Below are 19,910 nucleotides of genomic sequence, written 5' to 3' on the forward strand. Positions count from 1 at the left end.
GACCACATTACCGGAAAGATGTGCTGAGAATTGAGTCAGTTCAGCGAATGGCCACCAGGATGGTCTCGGGGCTCAAGGATCTCCTGTATGAAGTAAGGCTGAATAAATTGCAGCTGTACTCACTCGAAGAACGAAGAGAGAAAGGAGACATGATTGAGACGTTTAAATATATCACAGGCAGGATCGAGGTGGAAGAGGATATCTTCTGTCTTATAGGATCCTCGTCCACCAGAGGGCATCCGCTGAAAATCAGGGGAGGGAAATTTCATGGTGATTCCAGAAAGTATTTCTTCACAAAACGGGTGGTCGATCGTTGGAACGAACTCCCACTGCAGGTGATTGAGGCCAACAGCGTGTCAGAGTTTAAAAATAAAAGGGATATTCACGTAGGATCTCTAAGGGTGTAAAGGGGGGTGGGGTGGGTCATTAGAGTGGGCAGACTTGAGGGGCTATGGCCCTTTTCTGCTATCATCTTCTTTGTTTCTATGTATATTTGAATGAGTCAGCTAGTCAGGTATTTGGAGAAAAGATAGGTTTTTAGCTGTTTTCAGCTCTTCATAACATAAACTGTGCATTGTGAATGTCCCAACTTGGATTTCCTTTTTCAGGCCTAGTTGACCTGTACAAAATTGGGCTTTGTGTCTCAGTTATTTCTGCTGTGGTCTGCCTTTCCCCCATCTTCTGCTGGCTTTTGATGGGGAATGATGCAGCTTGTGACAGAGAGGAAAGCCTGGAGTCCTTAAGGTTCCTGTCATGGGGTCACAATCCCTTAATTGGAGGTTTGAGAAAAACTGTTAAGGTATTTATACTGCCTCTTGTGTTGGAGTGCTCTAAAGTATTCTTAGAGTAGCACTGGAAACTGCCAAAAGAAATCCTTGTGCTCAGGAGGTATGACCTTTAAAGAGAGGTGGTTAAGAAATAAGGATAAGAGCTCCTGGAGCAGGCTTCTTTATCTTTTGTAAGGAAACTCCCAGAGTCCTAGAAATATTGAAGGGAATTTTCCAATCCCAGTGTAGAGGGAGGAGAAGTTAAATTCCTGGTGAGGAATAAAAAAAATTTCCTGAGATGAGCCAAGGGGAGGAAGAGGGGCAGGTTATTAATAATAATAATAACTTTATTCTTGTATACTGCCCACCCAAAGAAGATCCAGGTGGCTCACAAAAAAGAACTGGACAATCAGTGAAATTTACATATTAAGCATAGTAAAATTAAAGTTAAGAACAATTATGTAATAAATTTGTCAAACATATATGTTTTTTAAAAAAATCCTTCTTTAAAAACAGTATATGAGGGGGGGCGCTAGTGAGCACCACTGTTAATGGCAGCGTAGTGATTTTGCTCCGCAGCTCGGATCGCTAAAAATAATTTATACCATTTCCCCTCGGAAGATTTCTTCTTGCAAACCTCCTGCATTGCTTGCTGAAGATGTCAACCTCTAAGACAGGCAAGCGTAAAAGTGTGGAACCCATCTCGCCGCAAAAAAACCTGCTGGCAAAAGACGAAGCTGATTCCCTGCAGGGTGTCATGGCGGAGCTCCGCTCGTTGCGAGACTTGCTGACCACCACGAACCAAAACACGGAGGACATAAAAACGGAACTTGCCTCCCTCACAGTCGAAATGGCGGTTTGCCGCTCGAGAATCGACACCGCTGAGCAAAAAATCGAGGTGTCTGAAAACAACATTAAAACGCTACAGAGACAATTTAAAAGAGTCGCCATTTTATAACAAGAGCTCGAAGATGCACAGAACCGCTCACGTAGAAACAACTTACGTGTGCTGGGGATCCCGGAGGTGAGGGAAGGCAGGGATACCATCACCTTTCTTCAATCATTATTCCCAAAGCTGCTGAGCATCGAGTTTAAATTTGATCTGGAAATCGACAGAGCTCACTGCTCGCCGACGCACGTGCTTGACACGCAGACTAAATATCCGCGGCCCATCATCGCTTGGTTGCTGAGATATTCCCAGGTCATGGAGATTATGCGCCAGGCAAAACTTCAGCATCCTCTTAAATACGAGGGCCACACTATTCTGATTGTTCCTGACCTTTCCAAACAGACTGCCAAGCGTAGAAAACAACTCTTGGAATACAGACCAAAACTGAAACAACTGGGAGCGAAATATGGTATGTTTTACCCGGCCACCCTCCGTGTCACGCTTAACAATACTACTAAGAATTTTCAACATCCCCATGAACTGGCAGATTTTCTGGAGCTTCATGCGCCGAGCACCATAGATGCCACTTGATTCACCTGGCTACAAAGGGGCTGTTTTATTTCTTGCTATTGCAGTGCTGTATATGACTTTACTTACTTCAGCTGTTTGAGAACTATTTGCGCCAGCATGTCATGGTTGTATAATTGAGTGTATGGCTTTATGTTTTGGTTTGAATGTTGTTCATTACTAGGATGCTGATTTTTCTGCAATAATTACCTTCTTGTTCTTCCGAGGGTATATAGTTGATTGGTTTGATCTGTGTTGAGCTTTTCACTATCTGCCTATGTGGCCTTACTATACCTGTGTTCTTTCAGGTACCCATGTCCGTTAATTATCTTATGTAATTAGAGACAGATTTTACCAAGTATTTTTATTGCACTGATGTTACAATCATATTCTCTGTGCTCTTTTCTTTCTTGCTTTATACCGACTGCACTAAGCGGTCTCTTACAATGCATGGTCTTACTCTTGTCCACATCTCAATTTTATGCCTCAGATGCATATTATTCCCTGATAACGTCGTCAGATATTTAGCAGTCAATTGTATTAGATCTTATATATGCTATTGATGTGGAGTTCTACATTTGCAAATGTTGTGCTGGTCATATTTAACACCAGATGGCTCGTCATGGCATTGGAGAAAAAGAATATTTTTACACTACTGGTATACTTGAACATATACTGGCTTGTGATTCCTCATATACTCTAAATCTTATAAAAACAGTAGGTATTCTGATACGCATGGCATTTTCTATATTTTATTAACATTGAATAGATATGTCTCTTAAATATTGTGCATTGAATGTGAAAGGTCTTAATAATCCTGTAAAACAACAAAAGATACGAGATTATGTTTCTAGACTTCAGCCTGATATAGTTCTACTACAAGAAACTCATCTAAACGCTAATGATTCTGCCAAATTTCATTTCTCCTGGGCATTACCGCCTTTATTTTCCTCAGCTGTGGAAAAAAAAAATGGTGTTCTTATGTTTATTAAGCGTAGACAGGATTTACAGTTGACATCACATTCCACTGACACTGCAGGTAGATGGATAGTAGCTCACCTGGACTTCCATGGTTTGTCCCTTATGTGCTTCAATATATACGCTCCAAATGTGGACTCACCCACGTTTTTCGATGACATTGCGGAGCAACTTGCACTCTCCTCTAGTTTCCTCTATATATTGGGAGGAAACTTCAATCTTATATTGGATCCCACACGTGATCGGCAGTCTAAATCCCAATTTAAACCATCACGCTCCTGGCATAAATTACAAGGTCTAATCTCACAATTTAACCTAATTGACCCCTGGCGGACAACACACCCGGATGACCAACAATTTACGTTTTACTCGCCACCACACTCAACTTACTCACGTATAGATTACTTTTTAATTAGCTCAGCCTTATCTACGTATCTCTCTTCTGCTGATATTAGAGAAATTGCTGTTTCAGATCATGCGGCAATTCTTTTAAACTTTGATAACATTGCTAGAACCAGCACATGCAAACAATGGAGATTCAATAATTCACTGCTCCAAGAATCTGCTTTCTTGGAAACTGTTTCTTTAGCCATAAAAGACTTTTTTCTTCTCAATGGTCCTTCCTCCACTAATTGGATAAACTTATGGGACTCTTTTAAGGCGTTTATTAGGGGAATTATAATTTCCAAAGCGGCTATCATAAAGCGTGAGAGAATGAGACTAATTGAAGATCTGGAAAAGCAAATTAAAAGAACAGAAGTATTTCACATACAACACCCACATGATTTTGGAACTCTAACACGCCTTTGGCTATGAGAGTAGAGTACAATCTTCTTCTTAGCAAAACAGCCTCACATACATTATTACTTAAAAATGCTTCATACTATTCTGAAAATAATCGCAGTGGGCACCAATTAGCTCTATATCTCAATGGCAGAAGATCCAAAACTTGTTGCTGCCATCTCTGATGACAATAATCTAACTTTGACTAAATCTGAAGATATTCTCTCACGCTTTCATGATTTTTACTCATCCCTCTACACCTCGGAAGCATGCAAATTGCCTAGTATAATTGCATTCTTAGACTCTATACCTCACACACCGATTCCAGCCTCATATCAACAAGACCTCTCTTCTCCCATATCTAAAGCTGATATTGAACTGGCTATCTCACAATTGGCTAAATGCAAAGCTCCGGGCCCGGACGGACTCACGGCAGAATTTTACAAGGTATTTCTTCCTCAACTGATTGATCCCATCTATTCTTTTTTTACTTCTGTCATCCAATCGGGTAAAATATCAGGCACTTTTACAGAGGCGACCATAATAGTGCTTCCCAAACCGGGCAAATCCCCTATGTCGGTAGCCAACTACAGACCTTTATCCTTGATCAACACTGACGCTAAGATCTTTGCCAAAATTATTGCAAATAAACTCCTTCCCAGCATACAGAACATTATATCACCTGACCAAACCGGGTTTTTACCAGGACGCCTTTCTAGTGATAATACTAGGCTACTGACTGACGTCCTGTACCTAGCTCGAGATATATCAGATCCACTGATTCTTATGGGATTAGACGCCGAAAAAGCGTTTGACCGTGTAGAATGGAATTACATCTTTCAGGTTTTAAAATGGTATGGGTTTCCACCCTATTTCCTCTCTCTAGTTCAAATATTATACTCTACACCTACTACTAAATTATATATCAATGATCTTTATTCTGCCCCATTCCATCCAACAAGAGGAACTAGACAGGGATGCCCGCTATCCCCTTTACTGTTTAATATTGCACTAGAACCCTTTTTGATAGCGATTCGCTCGAATCCTAATATTAGGGGCCTTGTCACATCAACGGCACATGTCAAATTATCAGCCTACGCTGATGACGTCCTACTATATGCATCTCCCTCATCTGTTCCATTTATTCTAGTACTGATCACTTCATACTCATCCATTTCTGGATACAAACTCAACCAATCCAAGACCGAAATTTTGCCGATCAATTGCCCTGATGCTAAAGCTGACATTGTTAAATATGGATTTATATGGACCCCTACTAAACTCAAATATTTGGGTGTCTTATTTGGACCCACTGTAGAGGACACTCTGGCGTATAATATGGAATATCTATTATCTAAACTCAACACGCTCATTTCCCGATGGTCACCTCTAAAACTTACTTGGTGGGGACGTTTGGACACCATAAAAATGATGCTTATGCCAATTGTTAATTACACCCTGTCCATGTTACCTTGTCTAATGCCGATCCAAAATTATAAGAAACTGGAAAAAATACTAGTATCCTTTTTGTGGAATAATAAGACCCCTAGAATTAGTATCCGCAAACTCAAATGTACTAAACAACAAGGTGGAGTCAATTTTCCCAGTATATATGAATATCACTTGGCTTTTATTCTGAGACAAAGTAAGAGGTGGATGGAACTTCCTTTATCAGTTACTACTCCCCTGTGGGTTCACTTAGAAGCACCTAATGACCCTTTACTTTTAAAATATGCCCCTGCCATGCATGGCATTACATCGCTAGAACATCATCCAGTGATTCACTCCACACTTTCTGCAATTAGATATTACGATACACACGCTGAAAACAAATGGAACAAGTCTTTAGCGGCACCTCTTTGGAATAACCCTAACATTAAAATTCAGAATAAAATGATTTCATGGAAATTATGGCAGACTCATGGATTGTGGTGCATATCACACATCTATGATGGAAAGATTTGGTTCCCATTTGAAACCATTTGTAGAACACATAATTTACCACCTTCCCAGTTCTTTCGGTGGTTACAATTGACTCATTGCATCAAAAAGATCTTTTCCATCACAACTTATGATGTTGCTTTACCTTCTTATATGACGACTTGTGCTTCCATAGCAGCTTCAGGAAAAGAGGCTTCCAGATGGTACAAATCAATTCGACTACTTATAGATTCTCCTCTCCTCTCTACTAGAAATAGCTGGCATACAGAGCTCTCCTTAACTCTGACGGAGGATGAATGGTCGAATATCTGGCTCTTTGCAGGAAAAGTTTTACATTCTGCTTCTATACGGCAATCGGCCTATTATCTATTACATAGGGTGTATTGGACCCCTTGCAGATTGGCCAAAATGGATATTTCCTTGTCTAAATTGTGTTGGTCCTGTAAGATGCAAGATGGTACATTAAGACACATGTTATATGACTGTCCTATGCTACACAATTTCTGGAAATTGGTATGGGCAGATATAACTAAAATGCTTAATATTAAAGAACACTTTTCCTATGCTCTACTCATTACTAGCACTACATCTGCTCAATATTCACCCAATGATCCAGCGAGCTTAGCATTACGTGCTCTATTATTAATAGCACTTAAGACCTTATTTACCAAATGGAAGAACTTAGCTGATGTATCCCATGCGGAGTGGTGGTCTCAATTGAATATCATTGTTAAATACGAATCTCTTTATGCCCAGAAGGTGGGATCCCTACAACGCTTTCACGATATATGGGACCCAATAATACAATATTGTTCCCAAGTATCAATGAGAGGTTAATTTGGATATTATTTCGCAATTGTTATATTATTGATAACATGATATTACTGACTATTTCTATTTACTGAGGCTTTTTCTAGACCTTCTAATTATCATATGTGCAATTATTTCTGATGTTTCTTTATTTTATTATATATGATTATTTACTCAATGCATAGCCTATTATGTATCTTTGTTCTGTCTCTTACCTATATCTCTGTTATACGGACATTGGACATTTGTTTTATAACTATCCTGTTGATAATCCTTATTTTTCTGTTTGTACTGTTTTGCAACTAAAACCAATAAAAATATTGAACTCTAAAACAGTATACAAAAACATTTGAAAGATCAAAGGACTCAACCAAGAATTCAGTTTTCCTAGTTGAAAGGCAAATATCTTATTTAAAAACCTCTTAAATCAACAGGCCTTAATAGAGGGACACATGAACATAAAATCATTATGAGTATTTTTTAATGACCTATAAAAAATTAACAGGAGTATCCAGCCCAGCACCACTATACTGAGGAACTGCAATGTCTTGAGGAGAAGTCCTGCTAGTGGAATCCAGGAAGGAATAAAGAAATGGAACAGCACTTTTGCTGACAGTGTTGGAGACAGCTGGGACTATAAAGAAAGATACCCATTGGTGGTTTAATTTAAATGAAGTGACAGAGGAGAGACATCTGTCAATGCAAGGTTGCCAGAACTAACTGAGTGAGGAGGCAGGCTACTGCTCCTTTTCTAAGGAACTGAAACCAGGTGAACTTTTACTGGTAGTTTCTGTTCTTTTTACAGTCATAGGGGTACAGGATAGTACCAAAAAAGTCTTACACATTTGGGGAAAATTTATAGGGGTAGAAACTGTTACAGGTTGAGTGGAGTCCTGTGTTTGAGAAAACATGGAACCAGCCTGATTATATTACCATATATACTCAAATATAAGTTGATCCGAATATAAGTTGAATATAAGATGGGGGCTTAATACTCAAGTGCCATGCTCTGCCAGGATCTGCACCTAGTGTTCCCTCCCTCACACCCTCCCCTGCAAGGCTCTGCACTCATCCCTCCTGAATGGAGAGAACTGGCAGTGGCCATTCAGGCGAGAACTGGTAGCGGCCATTCAGAGAGCAGCAAGGGGCCAAGTAGGAAGCAAGAAGAGCTCAGCCCCGTCGGGTGCGCCGCTGGCTGCGAAAAGGAAACAGGGATGGAGAGGCTCAGCATGGGGCAGGGCGCAAAAAGATAACTCCTGCCCCGTACACCGCTGGAACACCAGGGATTAAAAATGGTAGGTGAGCTTGTGATGGGGGTGAGGGGGTTAGTCGGCCGGGATGGGAGACAGGAGGCATCCCTCCTGTCCAGGCCTACCATATTGTCTGGAAGGAGTTTGGTTTGATGACCCGAATATAGGACAAGACCCCCATTTTTGGGCCATTTTTGGCCCCAAAATCTCATCCTATATTTGAGTCTATACGGTAAATATTTTGGATTATTAAACCCAGCAGTTCTAAGATAAGAGTCTGTTGAGGGGAATGCTGGAAGAAAAGTGACTTGGATTCATGTTTGCAATTGATTCTGCTGCCCTACCAGCACCTAAGTTAAGTGAAAATGCCATTTAAAAGATGTCTTAAAATGATTTTCAAGGCACCTACCGGCACCTAAAAAAAAATGGCACCAGAATCGCAGCTAAGTAGGTGTTTTTATGGCGCCTAATGTCACTGTAGGCATGACTAACACAGGAAGTAGTGTTAGGCGCAGTAAAGTGCCTATGTAGGCATGATTCACATCAAATGTAGGTGCCGGAAACATAGGCCTTGAAAACCCTGGCCTACAATTTCTCTAAATTGCACCGTTGTGTGATTGACACACAATTGGTTACTGTTTTTAAGGCAACCAACAACAATGGGCCTAACTCTCTATAATATCCTCCGTGGAAGCTTTAGCATGTAAAGCTCTACCATTGTGCATCACTAGAGTTTTCTGTAGAGTGGAAAAAAAAACTAGCACAGTTGCAGAAGTAGCTCAGCAATATAACCCCCTCTTTTACTAAGGTGTGCGAACCAAATAGTGTACGCTAAACACTAACATGTCCATAGAGTAACATGGACACATTAACGTTTAGTGCGCGCTAAATCGATTAGAACGCGCTAATCGGTTAGCACACCTTAGTAAAAGAGGGCCTAAGTTTGTCAATTTTAGAGTTATATGATTTGATCTGGTGAACGCTGCAAGCACAGAGCCGCATATATTTTTGGTAGAATCCTTCCCTCCCTCAGGTAGGCACACTCCCCCAGACAGGAAAGGCTAGCAGGTACCATTTTGGAGAACCTATTTCCTGGAGACTTCAAAAACTCTCAAATAAAAGACATTTTCCTTATCATAGTTGCAAATTCTGGTCTTGCCGTTAAGAATACCTGGAATGTGGCCTATAGTAGGATCAGATCTAATGGACATGCTTTCTAGAGTAAAAATAGCAGGGGTTGCTAAATTTTGAAGCAAATAAGTAACCCTAGAAAGTCATATTTGTCAGAGGAGCTCCAGAATCCTGTAGACATCAGGCTCCTGAACCACCTGAGGTGCATCTTCACAAGTGGCTCAGATCATTCAGGGTAAATTCTTTCATGGGACAGGGACAAGCATTTGGAGGCAATCCTATTAATGGGTATCTCCATTTAGGCTCTCCGATGTGACATGGTGATAGTATATTCTTTAATAGAATCAGGGCACCCAGATTCCATTATAGAATCTATAGTAACCCAATAGACATGTCTGATATTTATGAGCCTACAAGTACACCAGCTGAAGACCTGGCTCAACTGCATAACTGACAATATTCTGCAAACTACATTCATGGTGGGGACGCTGCCAGACGTTCACCTCTCGGCCTCCCCCACTCCTTCACAAGAACAGAAGAATAGCCTTACTGGGTCAGACCAATGGTCCATCAAGCCTAGTAGCCCATTCTCACGGTGGCCAATCCAGGTCACTAGTACCTGGCCAAAACCCTTCCCCAGCTCCCTCCCCCATTATTGCGCATACTTGCCCCTTCCCACATACCTCTTTAACATTCCTGGTGCAAGCAGCAACCCCAACCTGCTGCTCACGCCAGCGCTGGCTCTTCCTCTGACTTTACTTCCTGGACCCACACCTAGGAAGTGACGTCAGAGGATGAGCCAACGCTGGTGCCAGCAGCAGGTTGGGGTTGCTGCTTATGCTGGGAACATTAAAGAGATATAGGGGAAGGGGCAGGTGGGGGCAGGAGGGGGCGGGAAAGGAGTGGATGGAGGTGGGGGCAGAGAAGAAGGTGGGACCGCCCCAGGCACCTCTCAACTTCGCTATGCCACTGCCTATAATATAGTAGCCCTTGACATTTCTTCTCTCTCCATGTCTGCTATCCATCTTTTGTCTTCATTCCTATCCATTCTGTCCAGCATCTTTCCTCTATATCCCTGTTCAGCATCTACCATCTTAGTGTCTCTACCCACCCTTTTCCAGCATTTCCCTATCTCTAATATCAAAATAACACTGTCCCTCCCCTCTCTGTGATGCCCTCTTTATCCCCTGCCCCCTCCCATGGACTGGCATGACTTTCTCTCTCCATCTGTGGGTCCAGCATCTCTTCTCTGTTCCACACCCCACCCTTTAACCCATTCTTTATCTCTTCCCTTTTCCAGTCTGCCTAAGGCTGGCCCTGAACAAATACGTCAGGACACAGCAGCAGCAGCAGCAAGGGTAAAACAGTAAGGAGTGAGCCTTTTTGTTGGGGGGCTCATTTGTCAGAGGCCAAATTATAGGTTGATCCTTTTGTCAGGGGCTCATTTGACAGGGGCTAAATTGTTAGGAGCTTTTGTGTCATGGCTATTTTGAGTTTGGGTATTTTGTCAGGGATATTTTGACCTGTTACCCACCTGGGTAATAGATGGGTAAAAAGTGTTTAAATAAATGAAAACATTTCATGCTGCCTCGGTAGTATCCCGATAGTGCTGGGACAATCTGGGGGCAAAACCTGCGAGAAGCCAAAATTAATGCAGAGACTTGTCAGTCTGTGGATAGAAATCTGGATGATGGAGCTGGATATTACCATTATCCTAATAATGGCAGCAGTCACTGCCATACCCAGATATCTAGCACTGAAACCCCAGTATTGACCAGAGCTGAATACTGGGTGTATATTTAAACACCACAGTCAATGTTAAAAGATACACCAAACACATTGTTGGTCCCTGTTTCCTCTTGCAATTTTTTTTTTTTTAATTCTTTATTCATTTTTCATCTTACAACAAATACATATATATTAAACATTCGTCAATAGACACGTATTCTCAATGGACACGTATTTGGTCTTGGAGGATGAGATGTACAATGTCTGCATCTATGAGGCAAACATGGTTTTTCCTGTTGCATAGAGCACTCTGGACCCCTGTTCATTTACAAAAATTGGATTGCTCTAAGTCTAATAGATGTTGGCATTGTTATCTCGAAGCTGGAACTTTAGATCATTTATTGTTTTATTGTCCATTCATTAAGACATTTTGGGAGTCTATTTGGGATCAAATAAATTGCCTGTTAGAGAATTATGTAGAATTGTCATATGACACTATTTTATTTGGCATGTCTATGAGAGCTAAATGTCAAATATCTGCTAACAATAACAGGCTTTTGATGATATTAACAGGAGTTTCCATCCAACAAATAACATATAATTGGAAGGACTGTAGAAGACTGAATTATTGTTTTTGGTGGAATTCAGTATGTCATGTGTATAAAATGGAAAGAGCGTTGGCAGTTCAAAAAGGTTATTATAAGAAATTTAAGGATGTGTGGGGACCATTATTAAATTTTAGTAATGAATAAGTTACACTTTTCCCAATTTTAATACACATGTGGATTTGGGATGGGGGGGTTATTGGTTTTCCATTAAGAATCTATATATGAAGGTCATAAGATTTTATTTTGAGAAGGCATATATTAGTTATATATGAATTTGGGAGGGGGTGGGAGTTAAATCTTATTGGTGTTTCATATTGAAGACTTTTCAAGTGATATTGTATTATAATTGTTTGATATTTACTGTGCACTTGATGTGAGTTATAAAATGAATAAAGAATTAAAAAAAAAAAAAAAACATTCGTCAATAAATAATACATCATTGAAATTCTATCATTTATGAAACTAATAGATAAAAATTATAACCCATCCCTCCCTCCCTTTCAATCTTACATTCAATCAAATATATCACATTAATAATCCTTCATAGTGATCTAATCATTTAATAAATTCAAATTCCCCCTTCCCATCCCTTCTATCTTAAATTGTACTTATAATATGAAATGGTGTCTATTCATTGCAATATTATGTCAATGTCCACCATGTTTCATTAAATTTATTAAAATTCCCTTTTTGCACAGCTATTGTTCTCTCCATTTTGTAAATATGACATATCAAATTCCACCTCTTGCAAATTTATGAATTAACAGGACTGTTTTCAAATCTGCCCATATTGGTGCAGAGCCCACAGTGATTTTCATCTTCAGCCATTGCACCAGTTTTCAAGAGGAAGGGTGAGCCTTCTTTCCTTCAGAAAAAGAGTAACCACACACAATTGCATGAGGAAGAAGGATTCCACTTCATGCGCAACTAAATGCAAGGATTCCACTTCATGCATTCTGGGGGAAGAGCAAGCTATACAGGAAGGACAGACTCCACCTCAGCAGAGACAGAACGAGGCTACTTGCAAGCAACATCAAGAGAGAAATTGAGAAGTTTTTAAACTAGGAAGAAGGTGAAAGCCAACAGTTGACCAAGAGAGAGAGTCGATGATTTGGGAACCGGTATACCCAGAGGATACCGTGCAAGAAGATAGTGGGGGAAGACTCACTGGATCTCAAGCAAGGCAGATCTAAGGGGACACAAGAGGGAAGGAAATGCAAGAAAGGAACAGACCACAAACTCAATTGTATGTACACGAACGCAAGGAGCCTAAGAAACAAGATGGGTGAATTAGAAGCTATGACACAAAATGATAACTTTGACATCGGCATCACGGAAACATGGTGGACCGAAGAAAACGTCTGGGACACTGTGCTACCGAGATACAAACTATACCGCAGAGACAAAGTGGGTCAAAAAGGTGGGGGCGTTGCCCTATATGTCAAAGAGGGAATCAAATCTACTAGAGAGAACATGCCTGAAATGACAAATAAGTTAGAGTCTCTATGGGTCAAAATTCCAGGAGCCAATGGATTGGAAATGAAGATCGGCATCTACTATCGACCCCCAGGGCAGTCCGAAGAAATTGATGGAGAAATGATAGATGAGATCAAACGCAACTGCAAGGGAGGCAACGCAGTTATCATGGGGGATTTCAACTATCCGGGAATAGACTGGAACCTAGGCACCTCCAGCTGTGGGAGGGAGACCAAGTTCCTGGATGCTGTAGGTGGTTGTTTTCTGGAACAACTTGTCAAGGAAAACATGAGAGGAAATGCAATTTTGGACTTAATTCTAAATGGACTATGAGGAGTAGAGGGGATACTGGGAACCAGTGATCACAATATGATCCGCTTCAACATGGATGCAGGGCCAAAACATCGATCCAGAACGACGGCCATGGCACTTAACTTCCGAAAAGGGAATTATGAAGGGATGAGACTCATGGTGGGGAAAAAGATCAAGAAGAGGATAAACGCTGTTAAAATGCTAGAACAGGCATGGTCCCTTTTTAAAGGCACAATCACCGAGGCGCAAAATCGATATATACTGCGTGTCAACAAGGGATCCAAGAGGAAAAAGAACAAAGAACCGGCGTTGCTCACTGTTGTAGTGAAGGAAGCAATCAGAGACAAGAAGACTTCGTCTAAGGAATGGAAAAGGTCAAAAATGGACGATAACTGGAAAAAGCACAAACAGCATCAACGAAGGTACCATAAAGCGGTAAAAGGGGCCAAAAAAGACTATGAGGAAAAAATAGCCAAGGAGGCAAAAAAAACTTCAAGCCGTTTTTTCGATATATTAAGGGGAAACGACCCGCGAAGGAAGCGGTGAGACCGTTGGATGATCATGGAACAAAGGGAGTGCTAAAGCCATCGCCGATAAACTGAACACATTTTTTGCATCTGTGTTTACCAAAGAGGATATACACAACATACCGGAACCCGACAGACTATATGCTAGAGGTGAAGACGGGAAACTGACAAGGTTGATGGTCAGTCTAGAAGAAATATGCAGGCAGATTGATAGACTTAAGAGCGACAAATCCCCGGGACCGGATGGCATCCATCCGAGGGTCATTAAGGGACTGAAAGGGACTGTAGCTGAACTGCTTCAACTAATAGCCAATCTGTCGATCAAATTGGGAAAGATTCCGGAAGACTGGAAGGTGGCGAATGTTATGCCGATCTTCAAAAAAGGTTCGAGGGGAGATCGAGGAAATTACAGACTGGTGAGTCTGACCTCGGTACCGGGAAAGATGGGAGAGGCGCTGATAAAAGACCGCATCAGTGATCACCTTGACGGACACAATCTGATGAGGACCAGCACGGCTTCAGCAAAGGATGATCTTGCGTGATGAACTTGCTGCACTTCTTCGAGGGAGTCAACAGGCAGATAGACAAGGGTGACCCGGTTGACCTTATATATCTAGATATTCAGAAGGTGTTCAACAAGGTTCCGCAAGAGCGACATCTTTGGAAAATTGAGAGCCATGGAATAGAGGGTGAAATACTAACGTGGATTAAAAACTGGTTTGCAGATAGGAAACAGAGAGTGGGGGTAAATGGACAATACTTGGACTGGAAGAACGTCACCAGTGGGGCACCACAGGGCTCGGTGCTTGGACCGTGCTCATCAACATATTTATAAATGATCTGGAAATGGGTATGATAAGTGAGGTGATCAAATTTGCGGACAATACGAAGTTATTCAGAGTAGTGAAGACGCAGGGGAATTGTGAAGATCTGCAATGTGACATAACCATGCTCGAGAAATGGGCCACGACATGGCAAATGAGGTTCAACGTGGATAAGTGTAAGGTAATGCATGTCGGTGCCAAAAATCCCATACATGAATACAAGATGTCTGGGGCGGTACTTGGAGAGACCCCCCAGGAAAGGGACTTGGGAGTACTGGTTGACAAGTCGATGAAGCTGTCTGTACAATGTGCAGCAGCAGCGAAAAGGGCAAACAGAATGCTAGAAATGATTAAGAAAGGAATCACAAATAGATCGGAAAAGGTTATCATGCCGCTGTACTGGGCCATGGTACGCTCTCACCTGGAATACTGCAGCTAGCACTGGTCGCCATACATGAAGAAGGACACAATACTACTTGAGAGGGTCCAGAGAAGAGCGACTAAAATGGTTAAGGGACTGGAGGAGTTGCCGTACAGTGAGAGATTAGAGAAACTGGGCCTCTTCTCCCTTGAAAAGAGGAGACTGAGAGGGGACATGATCAAAACATTCAAGATAATGAAGGGAATAGACTCGGTAGATAAAGACAGGTTGTTCACCCTCTCCAAGGTAGAGAGAACGAGAGGGCACTCTCTAAAGTTAAAAGGGGATAGATTCTGTACAAACGTAAGGAAGTTCTTCTTCACCCAGAGAGTGGTAGAAAACTGGAACGCTCTTCCGGAGGCTGTTATAAGGGAAAACACCCTCCAAGGATTCAAGAGAAGGTTGGACAAGTTCCTGCTGAACCAGAACGAACGCAGGTAGGGCGGGTCTTGGTTAAGGCACAGGTCTTTGACCTGGGGGCCGCCACGTGAGCGGACTGCTGGGCGCGATGGACCACTGGTCTGACCCAGCAGCGGCAATTCTTATGTTCTTATATGTGCAGTTATCCAATCAAAACCAAGCGCAGGGTTTAAAAATGAAAAAGGCACACATTGTTCATTTCATTTCATTTCATTTAATTACACTGCACAACAAAGTTTTTGCTTCCTGAACACTGCTGGGTGTTTCTTATAGAATTTTGGGTGCTGATCATGAATATTACATCAAAAATTACCCATCACGTACCATTTCAGAGAAATCTTCAATTTTGTCGTGATTTTTTCTTCTATTTGGATGCAAACAATTTTTTCTCCCATAAGTGTCTTATCAACAACGGTTTGTGCCGCCTGGGTATGTCTATGCATAAAATCTAGCCAGGTTGGAAGCTGTTTTATGGAAGATGACATCCTGGGCATGTCTGGGCAGGTCTGAACGAGCTTGCGCTGTCTCACCATGCTATAATGGTGGCTTCCATACACCGATCCTGCTCATTTGGTTAATATAGATAGTCCGTGTGTGTATATAGTATCAGTATAGTAAAGTATAGTAGTATAGTAGCTGTAGCAATATAACAGTAAGTAAGCTTGATGCTATAGACGTTTTGGTGTCGGGCAATATGTCTCGTCGGTGTCGTAACAGCCGCGACACATTCTGCTATATCTGTGGGGAATATACACTTACGCCTCAGAGACGTTCGATGACTGCCCTTGTAAAGAAAGCCTATCATCTGTATTTTGGCTGCAAAATAGGTGATCAAGACAAGCAATGGGCGCCTCACATTTGCTGTGCGACATGTGCTGTTAGTCTGAGAGCCTGGCTCAGAGGTACTCGAAAGACGATGCCATTTGCTGTTCCGATGATATGGCGAGAACAGAAAGACCATGTGACGGACTGTTATTTCTGTTTGACTAATGTGTCTGGTTTCTCTGCCAAAAACAAGAAGTCAATTGAATATCCTAATCTGCCTTCAGCAATGAGACCCATGCCACATGATGACAGTCTTCCAGTTCCGAAACCACCAGAGGATTGGACCTTAGACGAACCAGATGAAGAAACTGCAGTGCAGGGTTCTAACAGTGACATTGACCCGGATTTTGAACCATCCTCATCAGGCGATCCACATCTGATAACACAGTCCGAATTGAACGATTTGGTCAGAGATTTGGGTCTGTCAAAAGCAAAAGCTGAGCTGCTAGGTTCGAGACTGCAGGAATGGTGTTTGCTATCACCAGGTACGAAAATTTCTGTGTTTCGAGACCGGCATCATGATATAACCAAATTTTTTGCACAAGTCGACAGTCTCTGTTTCTGTTGTGACATTGAAGGATTGTTCTCGGTCTTTGGTTGTGATCACAACCCGGAAGAGTGGCGTCTTTTCATTGATTCGTCAATGTTAAGCCTGAAAGCTGTTCTGTTGCACAATGGCAACGTTTATCCTTCAGTACCTGTTGGCTATGCAGCACATATGAAAGAAACATATGAGAATATGGAAATGTTACTAAAGTATGTCCAGTATACCAGGTATAACTAGAATATCTGTGGAGACCTCAAAGTCGTTGCTCTGTTACTAGGACTGCAGCTTGGCTATACAAAGTACTGCTGTTTCATCTGCGAATGGGACAGCCGAGACAGAGAGTCGCACTATTCTAGAAAGAACTGGCCACTCCGTAAAAAGTTAGTTCCAGGACAGAAAAATGTAGCACATGAATCGCTTGTTGACCCGACAAAGATATTTTTGCCTCCTCTTCACATTAAACTGGGACTCATGAAGAATTTTGTGAAAGCAATGAACAAGGAAGGGGAAGGTTTTCGTTATTTAAGACAGATGTTCCCAAGAATAACTGATGCCAAGATCAAAGAGGGTATTTTTGTTGGCCCCCAGATCAGACATGTTATGAGTGACAAGCGATTTGAAGATCTGTTAGTTGGGCCGGAAAAAATTGGCTGGAAAGCCTTGAAAGACGTTGTTGACAATTTTCTGGGCAATTACAGAGCCCCAAACTACATTCAGCTGGTAGATAAACTTCTCAAAGCATACAAAAGAATGAAGTGCAATATGTCACTCAAGATTCATTTCCTCCATTCACACTTGGACTTCTTCCCCGCAAATCTCGGTGCTGTGAGTGACGAGCACGGTGAAAGGTTTCATCAAGACATAGCTACGATGGAGAAACGATACCAGGGCAATTGGAATCCGTCAATGCTTGCCGACTATTGTTGGATGCTACAACGTGATGCACCAGACACTGAATATAAAAGAAACTCGGGAGCAAAACACTTTTAATTCTGTTTCATTTAGTCGCTTGTGCGAAACGTAAACTTGACTATATATTTTATTGTCAGTAAACATAAAAATGTCTATTTCTCATAGTTTTTACGTGATGCAGTAAAACCAAAACCATATTTGAGCATACCAAGTTGGTACCTGTCATAATCACCAAAAACTTTTCAGGAATCAAGACTTAACCAAAAAATTGTTGTGCAGTGTTATATCCTGTCTATCTCCAAATCTAACTAAACCACTCTCTGTAATGGACAGTTTTAACCACATCAAGAACTAGCAGTTTTCAGACTAATTTGCTTAACTAAATTGACCCTTAATCAAGATATTTAAGGGCCCATTTACTAAAGTTTAGTGCACAGTAAAATAAATTAGCAGGTTTTAAATGCCACATGGCCCATAGATATCAAATAGAACATTCAGCATTTAGCATGCACTAATGTCTGTTAGCACACGTTAAGCTTTAGTAAATCAGCTCTTTAATAAGAATAAAAGTCAGCTTTAGCTATGGGTAAAATTTTAATGTTTCTATATGGGAAGAAAGTTTGATAGTGAAGTCTTTATTTAATAGAATAGATTTGTTAGGATGTGATGGATGTTTCTAGATGTTGTTAATAGTATTTTACAGTGATGTGTACTCCACTTTGAACTTGAGGTAAAGGCACAATATAAGAATCAAATTAAAATTAAATTTACATGAATCAAAAATCATCCTCCAAAGATTCAGAAACAAGAATTTGCTAAGGGCAAATTAAGTAATTCTTTTACACTCAGATATCACAGTTTTAAAATATCCTGGTTTTATGTTCTCTATTAAATTTGGCAACATTGACAAGTTTACATAAGAACATCAGAATAGTCCTACTGGATCAGACCAATGGTCCATCAAGTCCAGTAGCCCGTTCTCATGGTGGCCAATCTAGGTCACTAGTACATGGCCAAAACCCAAGGTGTAGCAATATTCCATGCTACTGATCCAGGGCAAGCAGTGGCTTCCCCCCTGTCTGTTTCAATAACAGACTCTGGACTTTTCCTCCAGGAACTTGTCCAAACCTTCTTAAAACCAGCTACTCTATCCACACTTACCACAACCTCTGGCAAATGCATTCCAGAGCTTAACTATTCTCTGAGTGAAAAAACATTTCCTCCTATTGGCTTTAAAAGTATTTCCCTGTAACTTCGAGTATCCCCTAGTCTTTGTAATTTTTGTCGGAGTAAAAAATCGATCCACTTGTACCCATTCTACTCCACTCAGGACTTTGTAAACTTCAATCATATCTCCCCTCAGCCATCTCTTTTCCAAGCTGAAGAGCCCTAACTGTTTTAGTCTTCCTTCATACAAGAGGAGTTCCATATCCTTTACCATCTTGATCGCTCTTCTTTGAACCTTTTCTAGCACCACTATATCTGTCTTGAGATAACTGAACGCAATACTCCAGATGAGGTCACACCATGGAGCGATACAGGGGCATTATAACATTCTTAGTCTTGTTAACCATTCCTTTTTTAATAATTCCTAGCATCCTATTTACAGGGATACTTGGGGAACAAAATATTAATTTTTGTTAACCTTCTAAATTTGCTATACAAGGAAAAGAGTGATTGGCTGTAATATTTACTAAAATAGTGCTCATGGACAGTAATATTTTATAACACTTTATATATTCCAGATAAAAAATATTAGCTTACCAGCTATGAGAATCCTGGCCAACATGAAGCTAAGCCTGGTTGAACTGTCTCTGGAGATGCTTGATCTTGTTTGTGTGGAAAAGAGCAAGAAAGATTTGGAAGACGAAAGAAAAGGATCACTTTGTAAACTTGTTGAAGATTTCGTGAGGTCAACACCAGACGACACCTCCTTAGAGCAGGTGATTGTATAATAAAACCCATTTCCCATAAGGATTTTCTTCAAAATATGTGATATCACTTTTGTTTTAATCAGGCAAAATAATTGAAATGAAAGATATAAACAGTCTCCTATGCTTTGTATAACATCTACATTTGGTTCTGAGCAATGAATTTGTAGGAAAATAAGTACTTTTTGAAGATTTTAAAATAATAAATATTAATTTTGCCCACATCTATGGAATTGCTTGCCCGGTTTTCTTAGACTATGTGC

The 19,910-nt window shown here is 41.0% G+C and overlaps 1 protein-coding gene across 10 annotated transcripts in view; it reads left to right on the forward strand.

The window, feature by feature from the left end:
• CFAP46 (cilia and flagella associated protein 46) overlaps positions 1 to 19,910 on the forward strand; it is a 473,118-nt gene that overhangs the window by 330,699 nt on the left and 122,509 nt on the right. For all 10 annotated transcript variants that reach the window (XR_004539241.1, XR_004539242.1, XR_004539243.1 and 7 more), the window contains one exon: positions 19,462 to 19,659. Coding sequence is in view for 7 of the 10 variants with exons in the window: in XM_033942370.1 (XP_033798261.1) it covers positions 19,462 to 19,659 (198 nt within the window). In the remaining 3 variants the exon portion in view is untranslated. The remainder of the gene's footprint in view (positions 1 to 19,461; positions 19,660 to 19,910) is intronic.

This window comes from Geotrypetes seraphini, chromosome 4, assembly GCF_902459505.1.
Source record: "Geotrypetes seraphini chromosome 4, aGeoSer1.1, whole genome shotgun sequence".
Lineage (NCBI taxonomy): Eukaryota > Metazoa > Chordata > Amphibia > Gymnophiona > Dermophiidae > Geotrypetes > Geotrypetes seraphini.